The sequence below is a fragment of the Catharus ustulatus genome, chromosome 6, assembly GCF_009819885.2.
Source record: "Catharus ustulatus isolate bCatUst1 chromosome 6, bCatUst1.pri.v2, whole genome shotgun sequence".
NCBI lineage: Eukaryota > Metazoa > Chordata > Aves > Passeriformes > Turdidae > Catharus > Catharus ustulatus.
The window spans coordinates 10802776-10827864 of record NC_046226.1 but is presented as its reverse complement, the minus strand read 5'-3'; the positions used below and the strand labels follow the sequence as shown (position 1 = coordinate 10827864).

The 25089-nt window shown below is 42.9% G+C and overlaps 1 protein-coding gene across 13 annotated transcripts in view; it reads right to left on the bottom strand.

Moving 5' to 3' along the window:
• Nucleotides 1-18801, bottom strand: part of CDC42BPB (CDC42 binding protein kinase beta) — an 89027-nt gene extending 70226 nt beyond the window's left edge. For 8 of the 13 annotated variants that reach the window (XM_033061978.1, XM_033061981.2, XM_033061982.2 and 5 more), the window contains exon 1: nt 18555-18800. In XM_033061978.1, the coding sequence (XP_032917869.1) occupies nt 18555-18732 (178 nt within the window). In that variant the 5' untranslated portion in view covers nt 18733-18800. Of the gene's footprint in view, nt 1-18554 lie in introns of all 13 variants that reach the window. The other 5 variants (XM_033061986.2, XM_033061988.2, XM_033061989.2 and 2 more) reach the window with 2 other exon arrangements.
• Between the last annotated feature and the right edge of the window lie 6288 nt (nt 18802-25089).

The window sequence follows — 25089 nt, the reverse complement described above, 5'->3', positions numbered from 1 at the left end:
GCCTGCACCGCCTCCAGCTGATGCAGAGGTGGCCTGCCTTGCTGCTAACAAGCTCCACGGAAAGCTGGATAAGGAAGCACAGCCAAATGACAATTACCTTTTGCCTGACACTTCAGTTCCCAACCAGATCAACACCACAAACTAGGAAGTACAAGACTAAGGGGATGGGACAATTAGGTGAGCTTACAGTACTACAGAACTGTACCTGACTTTTTTTTTTTTTTTTTTGACGGCTCAAGGCTGCAACACTACACATATAAATACCCTGAGCTGTTTTTCAATTTCAAGAGTTCAGGTAGCAACAGCTACTTTAAGAACAGGTGTGGCACATCTTTCTCTTCACTTCTTTCTAAACGGCAGTGGGCAGAAGGACATTTTCTCAGACGTTACTCATCCTGTTTCAAAACTTGCCTGGAGCTTGAGATCTAATTAAAAGGTCACCAAAAGTCAGATCTTTGCCGTAGGAAAAGGCCACTAAGACATGCGACAAGCAATTACTGTAACCAGGCACAGGAATCTTTGGAGTAGCTCAAGTTACTCAGAAGCAGAGACTTTGAATCTGCAGAGAATATTAACAAGTCCCATGCTAAGATTTGCTACACATTATAGTGGACAGGTCAGAGTGTTTTTTTTATTATTAAAAATACTCTCACTTCTTCAGCTCCCCCTCTTGACCAGGAATCTAGAGCCAAAGTTATTCTGTCTTGTGCTACTCATTCCAATACCACTGGCTGGCAACAAGCAAGACAAAGACCATTTACAGTGATTCTTTATTTTCACTGATTGCAAGTGCCAAAGGCCACCACCAACAAAACTCAGGGCAAGCAGGGCATCAGGAGCATGGCCAGCTGCCTCTAACAGAAAAATCACTGGGGTTTGGGGTACTCAGAAGGTAAGCACGTATCCAGAGAGCCTATCAGGATGTTTCCTGACAAATTACTTGCTCAGGTAGGATGTAAAGTGAGTTGAAAGGGAAGAGAAATACATCTCTCAGCCTTCCAATGTGTGATGAAAACCTTATCCACATAAGGCAGCATGCTTCTCATTTCACTGTGCAACTTTTCCTTAATATCTGACATTGCCTCAGCATATTTCAGGATTTGTCTATATCTATTCCCAGGCTTTCCACATAATATAGTTAAAATTTTAAATGGATAAGAAAGGTCTAAATTTTTACCAAGAGTGGGGGTGGGAAGAATCTACTGGAAAACTGAGAAAATCCTACCCCTGGGCTTAGATATAGCTTTCAAAAAAATGGAGTCAAACTGTATGATAATGGATCACTAGCAGTACAGGTTTTTTTAAAGCACTCTTGGCTAAAAAAAAAAAAAGCCAAAAATTATAATTACCAGTGAAATAAACCAAGAAGCCTGCAGAATTCTGTTTTAGAATACTGCCCATTTACGTTATCAGCTTGCTAGCATCAGCTAATTATTCTGAAGTTTCAAACCAACCAGGACCATTACATCTGCTATTAAATAACAAAAAAAAAAAAAAAAAATCAATTGAAAGCAGAATTTTTTAACACACAGTGAATACCCATGAAACAAAACTTTTTGGACAAATGATAATCTAGAATTTCAGATATATGACAGTTTATACAGGTTCAAATTTTTAAACTCTCTTCAAATCAAAAGTCATTGTTAAAGGAGACAAATCTTGGAAGAGTTAAGAGTGAATTTTTTAAATCTAACTGAATTAGAACATGACTAAAGAGCTTTTACATCAGATGTGTATGCAAAGCATACAGAACAGGAAACTAAAAATAGAACCCCAAGTCTCTTCCTAGAGACATCTCCAAGTCTCCAAGCATTATAAATTCAGCTTTCTCTAGTACAGGCAGGATGAAGTTCTCCCTTCTCTCCCCCTCATTCTGAATTTTTATCACGATTTCCTATCCAAATTTTTGGTAATTTATGTACAGTACACTAAATAAGCTCTTTCCCCTTATCTCAATATTTTGTGCATCAAAGAAAAATTTCGATTTTGTTTTTTATTTATAGCCCATCTTTTCCTAACATCTTTGCTGCAATATCTTTCAGAAATTCTTAAATCCAGTTTCTGGATCATGATTTTAGGAAAGCTGTCAACAGACTGCCAGCCCACATGACATGCTGTTTAATGGAGTTGCTTCTAGGCATTCCCAAACCTCTTGCAGGCTCCTGGAATCTTATATCCTCCACACTACCATTCAAATCAAGATCATACCTCTCATTACTGCACACTCCAACATGATCAGCAGCAGCCAAGATCACTGGGTTCTAGCTGCTCCTTCTTTCTTACACATTCTTAAAGCCAGTAGGGAACAAAAATCTGTTCAATCACTGTACTCAAAATTGCAAATACCACATGTCTGTCACCTCTATGTCTCTTGTTCCTTAGCTTTTCAAGACAGGCAAGTGAGGATCATCCCAGAAAGTTTTTATATCAGGTGCAGTATCTTGTAACATTCTACTTTTAAGCTTGCCCTTTAAAACATAAGTTACCAGTTTTGTACACTCCTCCTTACTTAAAGTGCAACATTACCCACATGCCATCTATGTTTAATAAACACTATATCCAGGATCATTTTGCTTTAAGATTTATTTCCACGTATTTAAGCAGAGAATTCCTTTCTTTCTTCCTTCCTCATTTACAGCCCATTTAGACAGGTGTGTTGATTTCAAAACAGAAAATCAAGTACTAAGACATTCAGAACAACCTTGTAGTAGGCTGGCAATCTAAAATCTTCATCTATACCTCAGGCTGCATTCTGTTGGCTTCCAACCTTTTTCTTTACTCATACTTGGAAATAACAACCAAACATTTGGAAGCTCCTATGCAACACCAGGGTGAGCATCTGCATGTCAGTACAAATGCAGCTGGAAAACCCTACTGGGGTAGATGTGGTAGATGTGCTTTTACAAGTTCCCATTTCCAGAGTGGGAACCAGTAAAGATGCATTAACTTATTTCCAGAAATCTTCTGACTAAATCTTTAGTACTCAGCCTCTGAGAAGACCACAAGCAGAAGAGATGGCCACAAACAGAAAACCAAGGAATTTCAGTCAATCTACAAAATGTTTTAATCTACTTAAATGCAACTGCAAACTACTATAGGCATTGAGCCAATATTTACACAGAGAAAAGCCAAATGGTTGCCCTTCTACTTTCTTATGCATCATTTTAGTTATACCCCATTCCTTTTTCTTTTTTCATATAGAATTTAATATTTTCCTTTCCTAATTTGTCTCCAGTGTTGTCTAAGTAAACCTTGGGTACTTTGCCCATTTCATGATTGTTTCAGCTCTTCAGTAATATTTTCCACTTGCCTGAACTCACTTTAAAAACACATTCAGTCCCAAACCACAACCTTATAAAGACTGTCAAACTCTTCATCCTTGATACTCTAGTTCAGACAAGCTAGGTTCATTTTTGATACTGGTATTTCGGAACTGAGGCTATGTAATCCTTTTCTTCCATAAACTTCTTCAGAATTCTATAATGTAAAAGTCTGGAAGAGCTGTATATTTTTTCCTTTACATACGATATTCAATATATATATTTCACTTAGGGCTATTTTTTTTTCAGCCTCATGAAAAATGTGCTCAGTACTGCTTGTTTAGCAATGCATTATTCCTTATTTGGATTTCCACTGTGAATCAAGCAAGGACGTGACATCTACCAAAAATGTTTTTAATCTCCTGGTAATTTCACAGTCTTCAGCATACAGCTTCACTCTGGTTCTCACAAGCAGGTACACACAACTCATGTCTGTGGCAATGGTCTGCAGGTCGCAAATACCCCACAGCATTGTGGGGAAAGGTGACTCTGCTTATAAAACTTGCTTTTTTGTGGACCAAATTATCTGTAAAGGAGTTAAAAGCCTTCAAGACTATACTTCCGGCAACTGTCCTGTTTCTATCTTAACAGCCCCAAAAGTTCACTTTTATAATAATTTCTTAAAACTCAACTTTTGGTTCCTATATAATTTGAATTTTAAAACAAGTCCACAGAAGCATTGTTTAAAAAAAACCCCAACAAAACAACAAACCTAGGTCCATAAACCTTTCAAAACAAATAACAGTCATGATAAAAAAGAAGGAACAGTTATGTGTTAAACTACTCCATGTATTATCTGCATGAGCAGCAAGGGTGACTTTGTCACTGTCTGTTACTATGCTCAGACTGTACTAGGCATTACTATTACACAGGAACAAAAATACACCAAATTGTTTTAAGAAATGTTACTATAGCAGAGTAGTTTGTGCAGTTGTTGGCAAAAACTCACTACTGACTGACTATCCAGCTATATTTTAAAGGAAGGAAAGAAAACAGGAGCACTTACAACTGTAGTACATTAAACCAAAATTTAAGGAACTACTACTCTTCTTTAGGCCACTTTCTAAGGAATGCATTTCTAAGGAACCAAGAAGTCACTTGGGAGTCTCACCTTTCTTATGTGAACATACCTGAACAACTCAGAATCCCCAAGTCTAGTAAGAAACTTTGTTACCTCATGTGAGGAGGTTTTTTTTGAGTATCATCAGTTTCAACTTTCCTTCAAAAATTTTTTTAACAAACATTTTAGTAAAAAATCTCAAAGTTTACTTTAAAGCACAGGAACTTCTGGAAGCACCAAGTAAAGATACCCGGCTTGACCAATGTTTGTAGTATACTGACCAATATTGTGGACTTTAAATAATGTTTTTTTCCACTCCTTTCTAATTCACAGACCTGCTTATTTTTTATTCCAATACTACAAATTCTAAAACAAATACTATGACCCTCCAACAATCTATTTCTGGGTATGTGGTAAAAGATTACAAGCAGACAGTGTTGATTTCCTCTTCCATGAATTGTTATGCACAGCTAAATTTATTTCCTTGCCAATTAATTTTTTTTATTTTATTTTTTTAAACACAGAAGTGATAACAAGCAATCTCCACCCAAGTCCCTCAGAAAATGGAGAGGACAGGTTCTTAAGTGTTATATGGGACATGAGGGGGGAGGAAGAAATGAGAGCAAGGAGATTGAAGTAAGAAGTAGGTCTTGCCCATGCTTTCCTCTTGCAGAAAGATAATCCATTATCTTTCACCAGCTGTCACCCACAGAGCTCTGAAGGTGAATTACTGGAGCACATTTTGCAGTGAGGTCTGTATTATTTATTCTGCAGTTATCAAGCATATACTTGAAGAAAGAGCTATCATTACCAATGTGCATAATGACATATTACAGCCACTGACACAAAAGATCATTGCTGCCATGTGTGCACAAGTGCGCACTGCTGTTTTAAAGATATCACTGCAAAGTGCCTTCTCTAAATACAAGTAATACAAGAAATTAAAAGTGAAGAGTGAACATTTAAATGAGAGGAAATTAGGGCATAAGAGGAGAAGAATGGTATTTCTCAGTAGTTATAAGCAGCAAGACTCAGTCCACAAAAAATGTTACTGTCATTACTTCACTGTCTGCTTTTTCTCCCACGGTACCTACACAGTATGCACGTACCAGAGCATCTGAAACAACACAACACTTTGAGAGAAGTTTCTTCTGAAAAATGAGCACACACTATAAACTGCACACAGACACAGACAACCCTTGCCCCAGAAGAGCAGTGGACCATTACATTATATAGTGCTGTCAATGAATGCCTTCATGACATAGCTGACAATGTATGTTCTCTGAGAAGGGTATCTACCAGACTTCTAAGCATTTAGGAATATGAGAATTTTGAAGAACCTTATTATTTCCCAAGGGTTTTACTGTAAGCAAAATACTCAAAGACACAGATGCAAATTAATTGCAAGGAAAGTCAAGTGCCACTTCGGATACCTTCTATGTATAAAACACCACTAATAAAGGAATAATTTCTTAGGTTTTGTCCCATTTGTACATTGTTATCCTCATCATTGATAGCACTTCCCTATACCAATATGATTTTGAAACACTGAATTTGTTGTGCATTTTGGTCAGCTGAGTCCACTATCATCAATCAAGAATATCTGCATTACAACCATGTTGCAAGTTCAACTTCATGTAAGTCATGAGTTCCATGAGTTCTTAGTTTACAGAGGAAACAAAAACACCCAGCTAGTATCTCCCATTAGATCTTCCTCTTATGAGGAAGATTTGCTCACCCTGTTGTCAGCAACTGCTTAGCCAGACTCCTTGCAGTGTCAGATATAAGCATATTATCTAGTACAACAACTAAACCTGTATTTTCATAAAGGATGATTCAGGCTCGCAATCGTGCAGGGATGGCATGCTCTTCTAACAGCTCCATGGAGGAATTCTTTAAAATAAGTGCTATCAAGGTTAACTAGATATAAGGAAATCACACTTAGAAATAGCCCTAAACATAAAATATAGGTACAAAGTACTTAAAACCTAGAAATTCACTGCCAGGAAAAAGGGAACTGGTGCTTTCTTTAAATACATGGAAGAAAAACATGAACGAAATTTAGTTTCCCTTTATTTACAAGCTTGTCAATATGTATGTTCAGACTGTGGTAAAATGCTAGCCAAACAAGTGAATCACCTGAGACTATCAAAAAAACAAGTTGTGTGAACGACTTTATCTACAGCAAGAAGATGCTCTTTCACATACTGCTTTTCATTCTGAGAAGTATGAAGAACAATATTTTCTATTAGAGCAGCCATAATGTTAAATACATTTGTTAACACAGAAAAAAAATATACTGAACCACAGATTAAACTTAGGTTGGAAGTGACTTCTGAACATCAGAATCCACCCAAATCAAAGTTGAGATAACATCACAGTTCAATCAGATGACAAAGGCCTTGTCCAGTTGAGGTTGTCACCAGGATAAAAAGCCTCTCCCCTTTCTGGGTGACTCTTCCAGTGCAAGACTATCCTCAGGAGGAGTACTTTTATTTTTCTCCCACAAAGAGCTGTAATCCTCCTTGCCATCACCTGTGTCCACTGTTTGTCCTTCTTGGCAGTGCACCCAGGAAGCATCTGCCTCTCTGTTCTCCCTAATTACACATGTGGCAGCTGAGGATAGTGATGAGATTCCCCTTCCCCAGGCTGACTGGATCCAGGTATCTCAGGCTTTTTTTGTGTCTCATGTACTCAGACCCTCAGCCACATCAGTAGTCTACTCCTAGATTCACTTGAGTTTCACAGTGTTTTTTCTGTACTAGACACAGTACTAGAGAAGTGGCCTCGGAAGAGTGGCGTAAACACAATAACAAGCACTTCCCTCAGCCTGCTGGCTACACTCTCCAGATGCAGTCCTGCACATAAGCAGCTTCCATTTCCACAATGATGCATCACTGACTTTTTCAAGTACAGTAATTTCACGACTATAAGGCGCACCCTTTTGACTAAAATTTTCCCCTGAACCCGGAAGTGCGCCTTATAGTCCGGTGCGCCTTATCTGATGTGCAAAGTTCGGAAATTTGCAAACCCGGAAGTGAGAGTTGCGAGCCGCGGGGCGAGCCGGCACGGCCGCGGCTGCTGGGTGGAGGCGGGGCCGAAGGGCCGGGACTGCCGGGTGCCCACGGGGCCAGGAGTGCCGGCTGCCTGCGGGGCCGGGGCTGTTGACTGGAGGCGGGGCCGCGGGACCGGGGCCGCTGGGTGGAGGCGAGGCTGGGGCTGCTGGGTGCCTTCGGGACCGGGGCTTCCGGGTGCCTGCGGGGCCGCGGGACTGGGGCCGCTGGGTGTCCGTGGGAGCGGGGCTTCCGGGTGCTTGCAGGACTGAGGCTACTGGGTGCCCGCGGGACCGGGGCTTCCAGGTGCCCGCGGGGCCACGGGACAGGGGCTGCTGGGTGGAGGCAAGGCCGGGGCTTCCTGGTGCCCGCGGGACTGGGGCTGCTGGGTGCCTGCGGGGCTGCGAGGCTGGGGCTCCTGGCTGGAGGCGGGGTCGGGCTTGCCGGGTGGAGGCGGGGCCACGGTGCCGCGGCAGCCGGATGGAGGCGGGGCCTCGGCCAGCAAACACACGGGGGGAGCTGGGGGCGGAGCCTCGCTGCAAAAAAAAAAAGTGCGCCCTATAGTCCGGTGCGCCTTATCTGATCTACAAAGTTGCGAATTTTGCCGACTCCTGGGGGTGCGCCTTATAGTCCGGTGCGCCTTATGGTCGTGAAATTACTGTAATTGTTAACCAGGATCCACAAATCCTTTTCTGTAAGGCTGCTGTCTAGATCGTCATTCCCCAACTTTTACAGCTGCACAGAGCAAGACTGCATTTGTCATGCTGAATTTTTTTGTTTTACAGTGTGAAGGAAGTATAATGCTGTATACAAAAGGAAGAGGATGGAATGTAGTATCTGCTATCCCCACCCTCAAAAAATGCCTGAAACATTAAACACTATCTTTATGATGTTTAACACTACCCACAAGAACAGGAAGTCTATACCTAGACAACCTACAGCTTTGGTTCTGTCAAGATAAACCAGGGCAACTTCTCCTGGTCTGAGCCACCCAAATGCACGCATACCTTTAACACTGATGAAAATTACTGCAAAGCCCTTTCCTAAGGGCAGTAAAAGCTTCACAAATAGCTTTTAATTTTCTTAATTAAAAATCTCTCACTTTACTCCTTCCCAAAATGTCAGGGCTTTTATCTTTACAATTCACATCAGAGTCAACTTCAGGACGCACAAGGACCGATTATTTCTTGCCACGGATGTAAACCTGACTAGGTCGTGCCTGCCAGGGTCAAGCCTGCCCAGTATAGCCCTGTTGGTACAGCACTACATCCAATCCAGTAAATCCTGCTGGCCCACAACAACAAACACAGACCTGATAACCAGAGTACAGTTGCCTTAATAACCAGTAAATATTTTTAGGGGTAAGATAAAGACAGTGTGTGGACCTGATACAGCCTTCAGTTAGGCATCCTCATACCATGCTGTCCCTTGTTATCTCGAGTAACAGGCCAGAAAAAACCACAGTTTAAAAACAACTGTGTGTATATTGACATTATTCCCAACTTAAATATCAACTGTTCAGGAAACCAAAGGCTGAACTAACTGGTAATGGAAATCTTCAATTACACATCAGAGTAAGTTAACACAGTCAAACTTAATTCCTCTTATGCAGGGATATGATGCCACATGACCTAAGGCATTTTACTACAACTAGTTAAAGTTGCTCTGGAAGGAAAAATGTGTGTGCCTCTTCCCTGTGACACAGCTACCTGCAATTTCTCAGAAAGTCTGCTCTGACAGATTAAGCATTGTGAGTTTAAAGAAAATACCTATTGCCCATTAAAGCCAGAAATATTAAATACCACAGGCTCCAGCCTTCACTCTGCACTTACAACCCAACATCTACTAGTTCCTAGCTACCAGCTACTCCACTAGAACCTCTAGATCACATTTACATTTACAGCCTCTTGTACATGTAAAACTCTTCTCACAGCCTCCTGGAGGAAGTCCTGAATCACAAAAATGTCATTTCCTTCAAAGTGTGTAACTTGAGAGCATTCCAGGGCAACAATGCTGCCCTAAAAGGAGCCACTGATAACGAGAACACAGTGAGATTTCCTCCTTGGCTTAAAGAGCATATAAACTAAAAAGAAAGAAAATGTGGTCAGACACTACATTCTCATTTCACACTGACATAATGCAAGCAATCACAGACTACCCACAGAAATCTAAATCCTTAACTTAAAAATTTCAGTACAAACTTCTTACAGAAGTACACCCAACTATAAGAAAAACACCTGACAATAGAAAAAATTTGCTTATTCTCCTTTAGATCCAGAGTATAAAAATGGCCAGAGGCCTGTAGAACAAAGCCTGCAGAGCTTGCACACTGGGTATCCATCTCTCAGAGCCCATAAGAGACAGACCACAGCCATGATACACAGAAATGGGGGTGGAAGGAACAACAACACAAGACAACCTAGCTAATCCTGTCAGAAAAAGAGCTAAATCTAAAGACTAAACACGCATCTTAAAAAGTAAACCTTTGGGAATATATTTCAAAATGATATAATAGGATCTTCATGCCTGAAGTCACCCTCCTGCTGTTTCTACTCTGCCTTAATTACAGTAAAATAAAAGGCACTCTGAACACTCCAGCTTCCTGTATTGATAATCCAAGTCACACGGGCAGCAAGGCTGGCAGCACATAGAAAAGCTCCATGAAGAAGCCAACTTTTGAGGAAGGATATGCAAAATGAAGATCATAGAAGCCATGTCAAAACACCAGAAATCCTAAGATGTGCAAGGCAATGGAGACAATCCCCATCCCAAGGTACATGTCAAATATCAGTAAGAAGTAGTGGGGGGAACCAGGATAGAGGAATTCCTCGTAAGTGGGAAAAATATTCCAAATGCCCCATGAGTAGTACCATGCAATTACTAGAAACCTTGCCCTTCCTCAGATGAGGACAGGGATTTCATAGGCACAGAGTTTAGTTCTTAGGCTAAGGGACCATTACTGGCAGGGAAATCATACTATACAACCCCCATACTTCTATAGTGGTTGCTATGCTTTGGGTAAAGTTACACCTCCTGTAAAAAGAACGAATCCACATCCCACGAACTACAGAGTCCCAAAAAAAAGTACAACATTGCCACACTAGCTGCAACACTTCTTTAAGACTGACTTCCATATACCTACTCCAGTGAGTTTAAAACAGGTGTCATCTTATTTGTTACTTCACCTTTCACCAAATCTTTTGATGACAATCAGAGCAACACAACTCAGGTTCAAACTGAAATAGAAGTCCAGACAGAATTTTGTACTGACTTTTCCAAAACCTTGAGCATGCACATCTCACTAAACTGGCATAAACACACTCCAATGGCACTGCACTTAAATTAAGAACTATCCCTCAGACTTCGCTAATGCACACCTGATTAATAAATTCCACACAGTTTCAAGGCTTGACTATTTGGTAAAGATATCCCCACCATTTTCTAAAGCTCAGACTCCTTTATAGATGTCTTAGGTTGGGGTATCCAGAGGTACTAATCACATTTGAAGCTTTAGGCCATGGTTAAGTAATAACACATTTCAGTGTTAAGACCCTGATGACATGAATGATAGAAATAAAGATCTCAGGCACTTCAGGATGCCTAAGGCCTCAGCTGGAAATGATGGATGCACACACTTAATCTGAATGCACTCTAAGTATATCTACAGACATGATTACTGAGGTCTATGCAAAATCAGGGCTTAAGAAAACAGAGTGTAGTTTCCTACTGAAGAAAGCTACATTCATTATAGAGAACAAGATCTTTATAAATGAAAGCCTGCATTCTGGCAATCTGCATATGCTGATGAGAAAAATAGGATGGAAGCTTTTAGTGTTAGGAAACAGCTAAAAAATGAACACATCACACTGAATCACAGAGTACATGTACATAAAAATTCTCAGACCAGGAGAATTTTTAAAATTAAATCCCTTAAAAAAAAAAAATTAAAAAATAAAATAAAATGCAAAACCTCCTAGCTATTCAGTGGGATATAATAGTGAGTGTGATACAAGCCCTTTGGTAACACCAAGAATATATTTGAACTCTCAAGCATACCATATGAAAGAGTTAGGAAACAAATGTCAACTCTATTTAAAGTATTACCAAAAGGAAATAAAAATCTAAAAAGCTCTAATAAGTCCCTTATATTTTTTAAGCAGTTTGTGGTTCATCTTCCTATTAATTTTTTCAGAATTTGGTAATGGAAAAGATGAACCCATAAAATTTTTCATAATCCTAGGCACTGCATTCTGCTAATAGTACAGATAAATTTGCAATTGTTAAGTATTATAATTTTTCCTTTCTCTAATACCCATCTCAAACCAGTTTGCATGAATTACACGCAAGGGAAAAAATGTAATTTTTTAATAAATTTAAAGAATCTGTAGTTTAACATTCCCAGCTAATCTCAACTACAGATCAACATTCCTAAAACATCAATATACAACCATAAAGTAGAAGTAACTTGCTAAAAAAAGCTAATGAAATAAGTGTTTTCAGTTCTGATTCACACAGTTAAAATCATTTGTTCTAGTAGGTGTGGAAGAAACTGATTCATTCCCACACATTAATTGTTTGCAAAAATAGAATAGTTCAACTTAATTTGATGAAAAAGTTCATTGTACTGGATCTGTTGACTAAACAGACTTCCAAGCCATTTCCACTGATAATGCATAACTCTGAGGACTATGCAAGTACTAAGGATGTAAATTGAGTATTTTTTTTTGCAAAATATTATATCTTATCTGTGAAAAATCAATATGAAAATAATTTACATTTGCAAGTGAAGTAAGAGCAAAAAGTTAGATTTATGGATGCTTATGAAATCCTTCTTCTGCATTACAATCTTACACTTTATCATGTACCATCAATGAGAAACTACAAGCTGCACACATATTTTCCTGTATGAAGACAAACTTATCAGCGACTTATTTACCCTTTCTGAGTTTTCACAGATAACTAAAATTTAAATGCAAAATACAGATCACAGCCTTCAATATATCACATAATTCCTCAAGCCCTAACTAAAGCTGGTGCTATTTTATTAGCACCTTCATCCACAGGAGAAAAGCAATACCAACTTCCTTCTATGGGACAAAAGACAATCTTCATCCAGGCCATCTGTCACTTTAACAGCGGATGCCAATGGGCCTCTCATCCTCCAGACCATGTTACTTTGCCACTATGAAAACATAACTGCAGCATTCAGTGCCAGTGCTTCACAGCATGAAGTTTTATAGAAAAAGTCATTAAAAGAGTCTGCCTCATTCTAAAAATAACAGGTTAAAACAGATGTCCTGTAAAGAGTCCATCACCATACAGAAGCAGGATTTTAACCACACGCCCTCACGTCACTAGCCCAGACTACAATGCTGTCAAAGCTAACATGGCAGCTTGGGCTACTTCAACATGAATTAATCCTAACATACATCTTTGAAAAGAACAAAACCAGTTTTATCAAAGCAGAGGATGCAGGAAACCGGGATTCAGCAGCCAGGGTTGAACTGTTCTGCAGATAAACATCATGACCTCATTACAGAAGGTGACCCAAGCCATGGCGCCCCATCTATGACCACAGGAAAGCTTTCAAGAGCAGGGAAGAGTTCTAGCTGCATCCACACTGCACAAAACCCCATGGTCACCACCACCACTCACCTTTCCAGAACACGAGCAAGGCACCTGTAGCTGCACCCTGCCCCAGTGGGCCCCCAGTCCACACCTTGCAGCCACTAGCTCGAGTAAAAGGGATCATAACAGGCTTTGGCGGATAGAGAGTGATATAGAGGAAACTTAGCCAAAATCTGCAATTCAGTTTTCTTGTTCATCAGCTGTCTTCATTATCCAACCACTGTCAGTTCACACACGTGCCCAACAGGCTTATCACCCACTGCACAGCTTCTGCCTGCACAGACAAGGACATTATATAAGCTGGCAGGGCCTGAGGTCCCTTCCTGGGTTTTTGTGTATTTCTGCAAGTAGGGGAGGAGTGCCAAAGGGAAGGAAGAGAGGAATTTAAGCCCTCAAGTCAAGAGATATGACATGCTATCAAGGGACAGTTTTTCCTGGTGTAACCCCAAAAGACCAACAGATCCTCATAAGCAGCCCTGAAAGTCCATCAGCTCTGAGGTCATCTCTAAAATACTTAAGGATAGTTCTGCCTCCTATGCTAGCAGCACACTTGCCACACATTGTGTCCCTGCCTACCTAGCATTTTTCTAGTACATCAGTACCTGTGGCAGAGGACTAGGTCAACCCTGCAGTTAGTTCAGAAGATGCTCTAAGGCAGGCTGGAAAGAGCCTTTCTCAGGCTCACACGTACACTTCTGGACACAACTGCTCTCAGGCTGAGAGAACAGGCTCTGCACTGTTCTGACAGAAAGGCCACCCTGCAAGGTTATCCCTTCCCTAACTAGGTATTTTTTTATCTGAAAGTTTAAGGTGTCTCTTTAAGCACAACTGGAAGGAGGAAAGACTAGGCCTTGGAGTCAACTGGCAAAGCTCACAGAGCCCCTCCATATGGTAAGATCCAAACTTGAAGCACCAGTCCCAACAGTGACCTAAAGTTGTGAATCACTGCACCAGCACAGCAGCCCTTCCCAGTCAATGCTCTGAGTGTGATTTTTTCCATCCATGGGCCAGACTCAAGTGTAACAAATATATACCCAAAAGTGGCAGTTCAGGGCCAGGCTAGAGGTTGCTTTGAGCACTCTGTGTTGACGGGTTTTTTTCTCCCCTAGTCCAGACTGAGAATATATTGATGTTACTACAACAGCATCCACTGCCTATTATGCCAGACTGTCTTCAAGAGTTCAGCAGAAGGTGCCAAGCTGGCATACTTGTGCTAGTCATCTGCATCTTCTTCATTTCCCCCACAGCTTCAGCATCCTTAAAGTTCCTCTCAGGAAAAAAGAAAAACACAGAGACAAAAAACTCCTCCACCACCACCATTCAAAAGAACACCACTCTAGCTGGGTAGCAGACCTTGCACAAGCTGAAAACACAGAAGATAAGTCAGCATTCAGACAGCTCATAGCAAATGAGGAGAAACAGTCCACATCTTGTGACCCTGCTTCAAACAAAAAAAAAACCAAACACAGAGCAGTCTAAGCTACTCTGACATGGGTTTTGAGGTGTTGTCACAGAGCGAATCAGCCAGTACACAGCCTGGGAGTGAGACAACACTGAATGAAGTGTATGGGGACACGTGCCACCTTGCCCTCTGTAGCAGGCCAAAAGTATGAAACAGGGTCAGGGGAAACAAAGGCTGAAGCAAGAGAGGCTGTGCAGCACCAGGATCATTTTGAATACAAATAAAGCCCATTCCTGCGACACTCTCCTCTGAACATGTTTGACTACTGGCTGCAAACTGTGACAAGTAGCTGTCCAAAAATGGAGCAGCCGGTTGCACCAGTTCCTGGCGACTGGAAGGAAGGGGCAGTGAGCACCAGCCACAGCCAGCTGAGATAACTCCTGAAAAACAAGGTGATGTCAAACCAGCACAGAAGTGATGCCAGCCAGCAAGGTGCCCTGTGAGCAGCCACTCTAGCACGGGGTTATGCAAGACTCAGATGCCTCAGTATGAGAACAAGAGACTCCATAGGGAGGAACACGCTGTACCTGAAAGTTGAAGGACAGGTGGTGCACAGACACCTGAGCTGTAACTGTGCTGCTCCAGCACTTCTGGACTTTTCTCCTTGTCAGGATAAATAAAGGACAGCACACATTTTCTGCAGGAAAAGTCTCTTGGGACATTCCTCAGCAGTGTGTGGACAATACCACACTGCAGCATCCATAGTCCATCAGGTAAGTCTGAAGTCCATGCAGCCTCCTCTGTGCCTGCTGATAGCTTCAGGTAGTCTCACTTTCAGACAGGAGAGAGCAAAGACAGCTAAAATAAACAGGACTCCTCACTACTTCTCATTCTATGAGCACCAGATGCAGCAACAGTTTAAAAGACACTAGGCACAGATTTGGAAAGTTCTTCCTGAACTTCCCAAGTAGACATGGGTCTGTTACCTAACAGACTTGGAATTCAATTCTCACTAAGAATACCGAGTATTATTTCAATATCTATTATATAAACAATATAACAGTGATAACAAACTGGGTGAGAGCTTATTCAACGGAAGTTATAAATAAAAATAACTAGAAGAAAAGGACTTTGGACTCCTCATTTGCAGTTCAGCTAGCTCTTCTCCAAAGACACTTGGCATAAAGCTAAGTGTATTATACTTCCAGTATAGGGAAAGAACAGTCTGAAAGCTCCATTCACCATGGGAAAGCTATAATTGACAAGGTTAAAATGGCAGATTCTTACAAGATTTGTAAAGCAATGGAAGCCACAAGCTGCCTCAAGGCAAAGGACCACACCCTGCACCCTTCTATGGTTAGCAAATAGGAAGAAGATTTTGAAGAAAAAAGCCTGTGGCAGGACTACCAGGAAGCAGCAGAGGAATTAATAGGACAGAAGCAATGGTATGCACCATTTGGAGTTTATCAGCCTCCACACAGAAGGCGCAAGGCTTCCACAGATGTGGAATAGAGGGGAAGTGGCCTAAGTCTCACAAAATGAACATGGGACCTAATTTTCTGGATTCCCCAGTTCTCCAGCATCCACCAGCTACAGCATATGAGCAGCACCGTGCTCTGTCAGAAAGCAGAGATATCTACACCCAGCAACTACACCACACAATTCAGAATATCCTCTGTACCCCACAGCCAGAAAAAAAATCCTGCCTCAACTACCACGCCTGAACTCTATTTTCTTTAGCCAATAAAGAAGGCAAGCAAGTCCATTAGCCATGCTGAATCATTTCAAGGGAATTTTACATGTGTGATACTTCACACCCAGTTTTAAAGTCAAAGTTGTAAAAGATATTTGTTATACTTCATCTAAATTCAAACTTAATACCTATGCAGCTTATTTTCATTGACAGTGGTAAGTCTCCATTTTGTCAAAAGGAAATTCCTTCTGTCTCCAGTTGATAAAGAAACACTGATCTTCAAAGCACATCCCAAATATTTAACTACACTCTGATGCTTCTACAGACACATAACAGCATAGAAAACTTGTGCACATTAATCCAGAATATCTTCTAACAGCAAATCAGGCTGTAATTAAGACACATCATGACATAAGGAAGATTAGCATGTTTGGCATGATATTTTCCTTATTAGCTGGAGGCAGAAACAAGTTCCTTGTCAGTGGAAACACACTGTGAGGGCATTAGGACACAGATAAAAGGTGTCTCCTTGCTGGCACTGATTTGTTTTTAACAGCTTGAAGGAAAGGAAGGAAGACACAGTATCAGCTGTAATTGGTATTAAGGGTATCCCTTGTTGATGGAACACCAAAATACAGTCCAGACTTAGGCCCACCCCCTTACCATCAAGAGCCTGGATTATAAACTTTTATCCCTACACTGCAGCACCAGATGGTAGCTCACATACATTTCAATTATTTATTGAATAGGCACTTTGTTATACCAGGGTAATCCCACACTGCAGTAAAACCTACACACTGTTTTTATTGCAAGCTATACTTTTCATCAAGTCAGTAACCTTTTCACATTCAGTGAACACAATAAATAGAATTAAAAGAAGCGATTTTATAAACAATTGGATAATCGGCCTCTCTATCACACAGAAAATGACAACGCTGGGATCAATCAGTAAGACACAACCACCAGCAGCGCTATAGAAAAAGCATATCATTCTCTGGCCTGCCCCAAATCCTTCCAACTTCAGTTTTCAAAGTATGCAGTCTGATCTAGCACACTTAACAATTTGCTGGTGCTCACTCGTTCACGCCATCAGCTTGAAAACAAAAAACCCTGAATGCTCTTTGCAAAAGACAGACAAAGCTCCCATGACAAAACAAATAATCAATGTTCCCCAGGCTGCAGCCTTGCGGGGCAGATGTGATAAAGTGGTTAATTATTCAGTTGGCAATCGCATTACTGACGTCAATAGAAGAGTCCAGGAAGTGAATCCTCTTAGTTTGTTAGTGTATGACAAAGAGTGGTGGTCCCCACAGAAATTAAGGAGAACCAGCTGTCCCTTCATGTTAGTGCTCTGGTCTCTAGTGCTAAAGACACACATTTGCATTTACTGAAGTAAATCTGCCCCTCCCTCTCCCTTAGGAAATCCTTTGTTTTGTTGGTTGGGTTTTTTTGTTGTTTTTTGATTTTTTTTATAGAGTGCTCTTTTAAAGCCTAATTAACTGTACATGCGTGGAACAGCTGATAAACGGGACAACATTCTCGTGAGCAATGATCTCTCCTCCCTCCCCTTCCATTCTTATTCCATGGAGAAGTTAAGTCACCTTCGTCATACATTATTATTCATAACTTACTCAGCTGAATAAACCAGTCAGCCACCATGGCCATTTTAACATAAATTCATTTAGACATGCAGCAGGGAAGGATCTCAGCTCTCCACATACCTCTAGTCAATAGTCCTAACTAAACAACATTGGATAGAAAACTTTTATCCTAAGTGCCATCAAAAGTATCCACATTTTCTTTTGTCAGCACGCTCCAGACTATTGGAGGTCTCTCGTTATCAGGCTGCTTAACAGTAGGGAACCATTAAACAAAGCTCTTAGAAAGGCTGCCTAGAAATACTCTGTCCTTGGGGGGCATGCCCAAATTAAAAAAGACTGCATGATGAACGAGAACTGTTGTTTCTTCGAGCCACACACACACACGCCCTCTGTAAAGCAGCGAGCCGGCACCAGAGCAACACTTCAAAGCCTGAGCCTGGTGCTCTCCCCTCCTCCCCTCCCCCAGGTAGGAAACCCTCGAGAAGCGCTGGATTAGCCTGACATTTCGGGCTAAGCCGAGCAGGGTTTCAGGCCAAGGACACTCCGCTGCTGCTCCTGCTGCCGGCTGCCAAGCGGTTCGCCTGGGACCGAGGGAGGAGACCTGGAGGGTCAAGGCCCGGCTGGCGGCGGGGGTGTTCCCCAGGGAGGCGCCGCATCCAGGGGCGGCGTCTCCGGCCGCTGCCGGGAGCGGCGGTGGGAGCGCACGGCGGGGCCGCCCCCGGCCGGCCCGCCGCCCCTCAGCCAGGCACCGCGCACGGCCCGCGCCACCCGGCCCCGCGGCCCCCGCCCGGGCTCACCCCACTCGAGGAAGTCGGACACGTATCGGTCGCGGCGGAGCGGCGAGTCGCGGCTGCACTCGGCGTAGACGCCGACCAGGAGGTCGAGCAGGGTCTCCACGCTCAGCACGCTGTCGTGCCGCTGCGGCCCGTCCAGCACCAGCTGCTCCAGCCGCTTCAGCCGCACCTTGGCCGACATGGTGCCGCTCGGGCGGCGGGCGCGGGGCACGGACGGGACGGGGCGAAGCGAAGGCCCCGGGGCTCAGCCGCGCTCAGCCGCCGCGCGCCGCCTCCCGCGGCCGAGCGGCTCCTTCCACGGGCTCCGCCTCGGGCACGGACGGTCCATGGGCCGGACCCGGCCACCCCCCGCCCCGCTCCGCTGCGGCCTCGCCCCGGCGCCGGGGAAGGGCCGATCCCGCTCCCGATCCCGCTCCTCCTCCCCGGGCCCGGCGCGTCCCTCGGAGCGGCTCCGGCCACGCCCACGGCGCGGCGCCCGCGCGCTCCGACGTGGGCAGGGCCGCGCGAAGCCGCGTAGGAAGCTTGGGCCGGGCGGCGCCCCGTAGCGGCAGATTCGCCACGGGGAGGGGAGGGGCGGCGTGCGCTGTGCATCCGCGTCGGCACTTTCGTGTGTGTGTGCGTGTGTGTGTGTGTGTGTTCGTGTTCGTGTTCGTGTTCGTGTATGTGTATGCGTGTGCGTATGTATTTGTGTGTGTGTATGTATGTATTTGTGTGTATATTTGTGTGTGTGTGTGCATGTGTATGTGTGTATGTATGTATGTATTTGTGTGCATATTTGTGTGTGTGTGTGCGTGTGTGTGTTACTCTCGGTGAGGAGGTTCTTTGGTGTAACATCTGTGTGTGCTTTCAAGCACGACAAAGGAGCCCTAGTCAGCATCAGGCAGCAGCCAGCATCGCTCACTGATGGACATGCTGCACTATCAGCTTCAGGCACGCAGCACATGGCTGTGTGATGTTGGTGTCTGTCTACGTGCACACAATCACAGGCTCTTGGAATGGATCCGGGACCACAACGGGGCGTCTTGTCCAGCCTCCCTGCTCGATCGGGGTCACTCCAGAGCACATGGCACAGGATGGCATCCAGATGGCTCTTGGATGTCTCCAGTGAGGGAGACTCCAACCTCTCCGGGCAACCTGTTCAGTGCATGGTCACTGCACAGTAAAGTTATTCCTCATGTTGGGGTGGAACTTCATGTGCATCGGTTTCTGCCCTTGCCACCCTCCTTTCAGATACACGTAGACATTGGTGGGGTCCCCTCTCAGTGGTCTTTTCTCAAGGCTGAACAGCACCAGCTCCCTCAGCCTTTCCTCATAAGAGAGATGCTCCAGTCCCCCGGTCATCCTTGCTGTCTTCCACCAGACTCGCTCCAGGGGCTCCATTGCTAACTTGGGCAAAAACATTCAAGGTCCATGTATCCTATTGCTGAACTATCTAAAGTACAGTACTAAAGATCACATCTACAGGTCAGAAAGACCCCTGTCCAGATGAAGACCCTTTCTCTGAGCACATGCAGAAGTTAGCTGGGGTATGTAACCAGTATGGAAATTACTAATCCACCCCAGTAGAGAAGCTGAGCTTGGGAAGTTACTAACACTGAATTTCTGTTTATGAATGATGGTGCAGAAGCTCTGGTGGCTTGTACTTGTTTTGTGGAGCATCACTGAGCACCCAGACTTGCATAACGCTGATTAAATAATCAATGTCTCTCTCAAGTGTGCAGTTCTTGGCTTGTTGCACACCAGGTAATGATCCCCATTTCATGGACAACATGTGTCCAGTGTGTGTGCCCTGCCTGTGCCATCCCAGGCCTGCAAACTCCCCTTCCCACTGGTCAGGCAGGTGCACTGGGGACTGGGCAGCCTGCCCAAGCCACCCAGCTCCTGCCTGAGCCACTCAGCCCCACACCTGGCCATGCCAGGCCATGGGTTCCCATGAAGGATGTGGTGACCCCAGGGCCACCATCCCCACAGGTCTTCACCAGATGCTGTGGCCATTGGGAGAATTCTCCAACCACACCTGGACAGGGGTTTTCTCTTTCCCAGCCTAGGTTCATGATTCCCTGCTCTGTGACTTGCCTCAGTGGCAACAGGCACAGGGCTGGCATGGCTTTGCAGCAGGACATGGTGTCTGGAAGCTTTCCGAACCTCCCTGGTGACAGGACTTTATTTCCCAGCAGCAGCTAGCCTGGGCAAAAAGACCCCTGTGTGATCACAGCTGCTTTGCTTGATCCCTTGAAGAAGAAGAGAGCTGGGTGTAAGGCACTCAAAACTTTCTGCAGCACTGCTTTTTTTCCCATCACAGCTTATTCTGAGAACTGTTCTCTCTGGAAGCTGCAGCACCTCAAGGCAAGATGCTGAGTAGCTTGGGATGGGAGTTTACTTCTGTAGGAATGCAGCCAGTCAGGTCCTGATGCAAAGCTGAACTGGCAAGGATGCTGTTTCCTTGCCTGTCTCCCCCGGCAGGCAGTTGGAGTGCTGTGCGTTCCAAAGCATCGCACGGGAGAGGAGGCAGCCGAGCGCTGGTTCTGTCTGCGCTGGGAACACCCTGCCTCTGGCAGCAGGAGCCAGACTGGGCTTTGTTCATGGTCAGACGTGCCATGTCAGTCACTGCTGAAAGACCTGATCGTTCCCATCTGTCACCTGCAGGGCCAATGGCAAGGCCAAACCCAACCAGGGCTGCGCACGGGGAGCTGCCCTTTGCCAAGGGCCAGGAGCACACCCAGGCAGAGCCATGGGGGATTTACTGTGGAACACACCATTGACACCGAGGGCCAGCAGAAATACTCACAGAAATTACAGATCACACAAATACTTGCTTTTAGGATCCCTTGGCCCTAAGGCATATTTGAGATCTCTTTGACAGCAGATATCTGTTACATTTGAAAGCTGTTCCATTCACAATAATACCATCCTGTGCATTTGGACCTAGTACCTGGGTCAAGAAGATACAGGCATGTTCGGACCTGTTAATTCTAAAAAATGCAAGTTGATAGAACTTCCTGTGAATCACACAGAGAACCTATAATTTTAAAACAAAACCCACAGTAGACTAAAATAGTTTTGTTTTTCCTGAAAAACTTCTATCTCTTTGTACTTCCTTCTACAAACATCCACTTGAAAAAAATATTTTGCAGCAGATCTCGAAGTTTTCATTGTTCTCTCACCCTGTTCCTCCTTGGTTACAGTTGCTTCATCTGACCTCATACTGTGTCATATCACAGATACATTCATTTAGAGGAGCCTTGGTATTTTAACAATCACAATTGTTCTTCTGGTGCTGTTGCTTTATTTAAAAGGAAAGCCTAACATTTTCAGCTTATTACCACTTTGGAGAGTAATTTTCAGGCAGTTGATCAGAGCAATAGCCGGGGAGAACAGAGTTTTAAAGATCCTGTTACAATATCTGTCTTTGCCCTTATCTGTTCCTGCAGGTGGTGATTGTCATCACCTCCTTCAGCAAGGAAGAGATAAAGGAGACTGCAGCTCGGTGTAGAAATAGCCATCTCTGCCTACCAGTCGCTCTGTGGTTTCCAGTCTCCTCAGTCTGTTTTGCATTAGCAGAATTCAGGGGTTTCAGGAGCTATTCCTGACTTGCACCAGTAGCAGGGAAGAACTGGGTCCAGTGCTGGGAAAACGACAGATGGGTGACAGATGATATTGAATCCGGCTTTAACAGCTATGGAGGGTTTAGTACATCAGACCAGCACGTGCAGGATTATTTATGAGTGATACTGTAGGTATTCCAGAATTAGTTGAAATTTTATTTTAAAAAACCCTTGCAAAGAGTTAAAAGTTTTTTGAATTGTAAATCTGGTGTTTCACAGCAAGGGTTTCAGCTACAAAAAACTATACTGAGTAAAAGGTGACATTTGGTATTACTACTAGGAATTGTACGTAAACTTGGAAATGTAGCTGAAGGTATTCTGCTTCTGTTACTCATCTGTGCCAATTCCATAGGCTAAAAATAAATGTGATCTGGCTAAAATGAATTAAATGATCCATCATACCAGTTCCTTTTTCCTATGGCATATTTAAGTGGAAAAATACATCTCTTTTTTTCTGGAATGGATCTGATTTTAATTGTTTTAAGGTCTCCTCTTTTTTTATTTTTTTTTTTTTTTTGGCAAGTGAACAGGTTCTCAGTTTTCTCACTTATCAGGCATTATTGTAGATCTTCCATGTGGCTACTGAAACGTTTTTATGGATCCAATCAACTCAATCAACTTAGGTCTCCTTTTTGTTTTGTTTTGTTTTGTCTGTACTCCAAGAACTTAGTAACTTGTAGAGGGAGAAATTCTGCTAGAGAATTTTGATGGCAACGGGAAATAGCTGTGTCATTGCTTTATGACTTCAGGAAAATCCACCCACAGATCATTTTGGAAATGAGGAAAATAAAGAAATATAGACTATGGACAGAAATTGCAAGCATAGCTCATTAACAAGGAAAACACCATGCTAAAAATAAAAAGTGAAGAAGTTGCAACTATCTCCTTTGTTACATTTGGACAGATAATTCTAGAAAAAGAGAAAAAAGCATCAGGTCGCAATATTTTATTTCTTGCCTAAATTATGTTTTTATAGTAGCAAAGGGGAGAGTCTAAGAGCTAGAAAACCTAGCTAGAAGACCTAAATATATTCAATTCATTAAGGAAATTAGATGAAATTTTTAACTGAGAGAGAAGATGACTAATGTGCAGCAAGGGAGGAGTTTTCTAAGGATCCAGAATGCAAAATATAATTAAATTGAAATCAGAGAAAGCTCTTAGTAATGAGTTCCACAGGCAGAATATAAAAAAAGAGTTAAACATGCCTAAAAGTCACACGACTGCTTTGTATCTTGTTGTTATCATGGACTTTCCTTCCTGGAATTATTTTTTAGGAAACTGTCACCTTTACAGCTCTATTTGTATTTGGCAATATTCTGAAAAATCCCTTCTTGCCAAACGCAGTGTAAATATACAGCTGTCATCTATACTGGGAGCCAAAGTAATCTATCAGTGCTGTCTTTGATGACATTGCACCATGTAAGCCTGAACACTGAGCTAATGCAGTCAATATTAAAAACAACAACAACAAGGAAGTCACCACTGGTTTGTTAGCCATGATGGCAAGTACACAGGAAATTTCTCAAAGAAGACAAAGTCTCTGCGCTTTTGTTAGTGAATTCTAGAACCTTCCAGGGAGCTCTGTCTGCTTCAGCTCTCTGGTAATGCAATATCTGAGCAAGGGAATTTCACTAATGCTCTTCCCTTTGCACATGATGATGAGTGAAATGGGAGGAAAGAACGGGCAGTTGCTCACAGGAAAGTGCTGGGAAAGGCTGAGAGTCTGGTCATTTCCAATTCTCACTAAAATGCTTTCCCATAACATAAATTTAAAAAAAAAAAAAAAGCAACAAAACTGTTTGGCAAGTTACCTTCTGTTAAGTGCATTCTGTCATTGGGTGCATTTATTGGCAGTGCTTCTGTTTTTCTCTTGAAAGCATCTAGATTTTAGTGATGGTATAACCCAACATTTTGAACTGAAGATGAAACAAACTAGGATTTGAAAAGATTTTGTATTGCTTCATACTTCCTTAAAGAAAACAAAGAACAAAGAAGCAAAAATTTATTAGGTGTATTAGTAGAGACTTCCAGGGATACTGTCATTTCTGACTGGTTTGCTTTGTAGGACTTAGGAAGCAGAGTGCCTTAATAAGCAAAGGAACCATGCTAATCCCTCACTTCCCCCAGTCTAGCTGCAGCAGGTTCCCAAACACATCATTTTATCTATTTTTTCATGTTCTTATAGTAGTCTTACTCAATTCATGCCCAGATAAATTCACCTGAAAGAAGGGATCTTGCCTCTCTGCTGCTGTTTCAGGAAGCCAATGGTCTCACTGATCTACATGTTTCCTGATTACAGGCAGTTTATATGAGGAGCCTGAAATGGATCCCATAAAATTAAAAGGCTTCCCATGCAGCATTAACTGAAGTGGGCAGCTGCTTTCATGAAAATCTTTATGAGATCATTTGTTCTTTTATTTTTTGTTTTTGCCTTTTTTCCCCCCTCCTAGTATTTGTCTGAAAAAGCCTGAAGTGTAGAGAACTATGATGAGGTCATTGTCGTGGACATCTGGAACAGAATGTCATCACCACGTTTAGGCAAGACAACAGCTCATTTTCATTTCAGTTCTGATTTCAAGTCCACAGTATCCTTAGGAAAACACTGGCTCAATGATCCAATCTGTTTAGGCACATGGCAGTGTTGAAGGAATGACAAAACAAAACATAAAACCCTCCTCAGGCTCATGCTTCTTTGTGGATCTCCCAAGAAGGTGGAAGCAGTGGTAAAGAGATGATGTTAAAAACCCCAAACACTTGTCAACAATTATGACATCTTGCAAGTCACAGCACCATGTCTTGCTGTCTGTACAGCTGCCATTTTGTCATTTAATAGTGTTTGTTACTGCAACTTCACATCTGCCAGACTTGGTCAGATCAATCTTTGTACAAAGTGTGAAAAGCAGCATTGCTGGAGGCAAGTTTTTGCGCCTGGG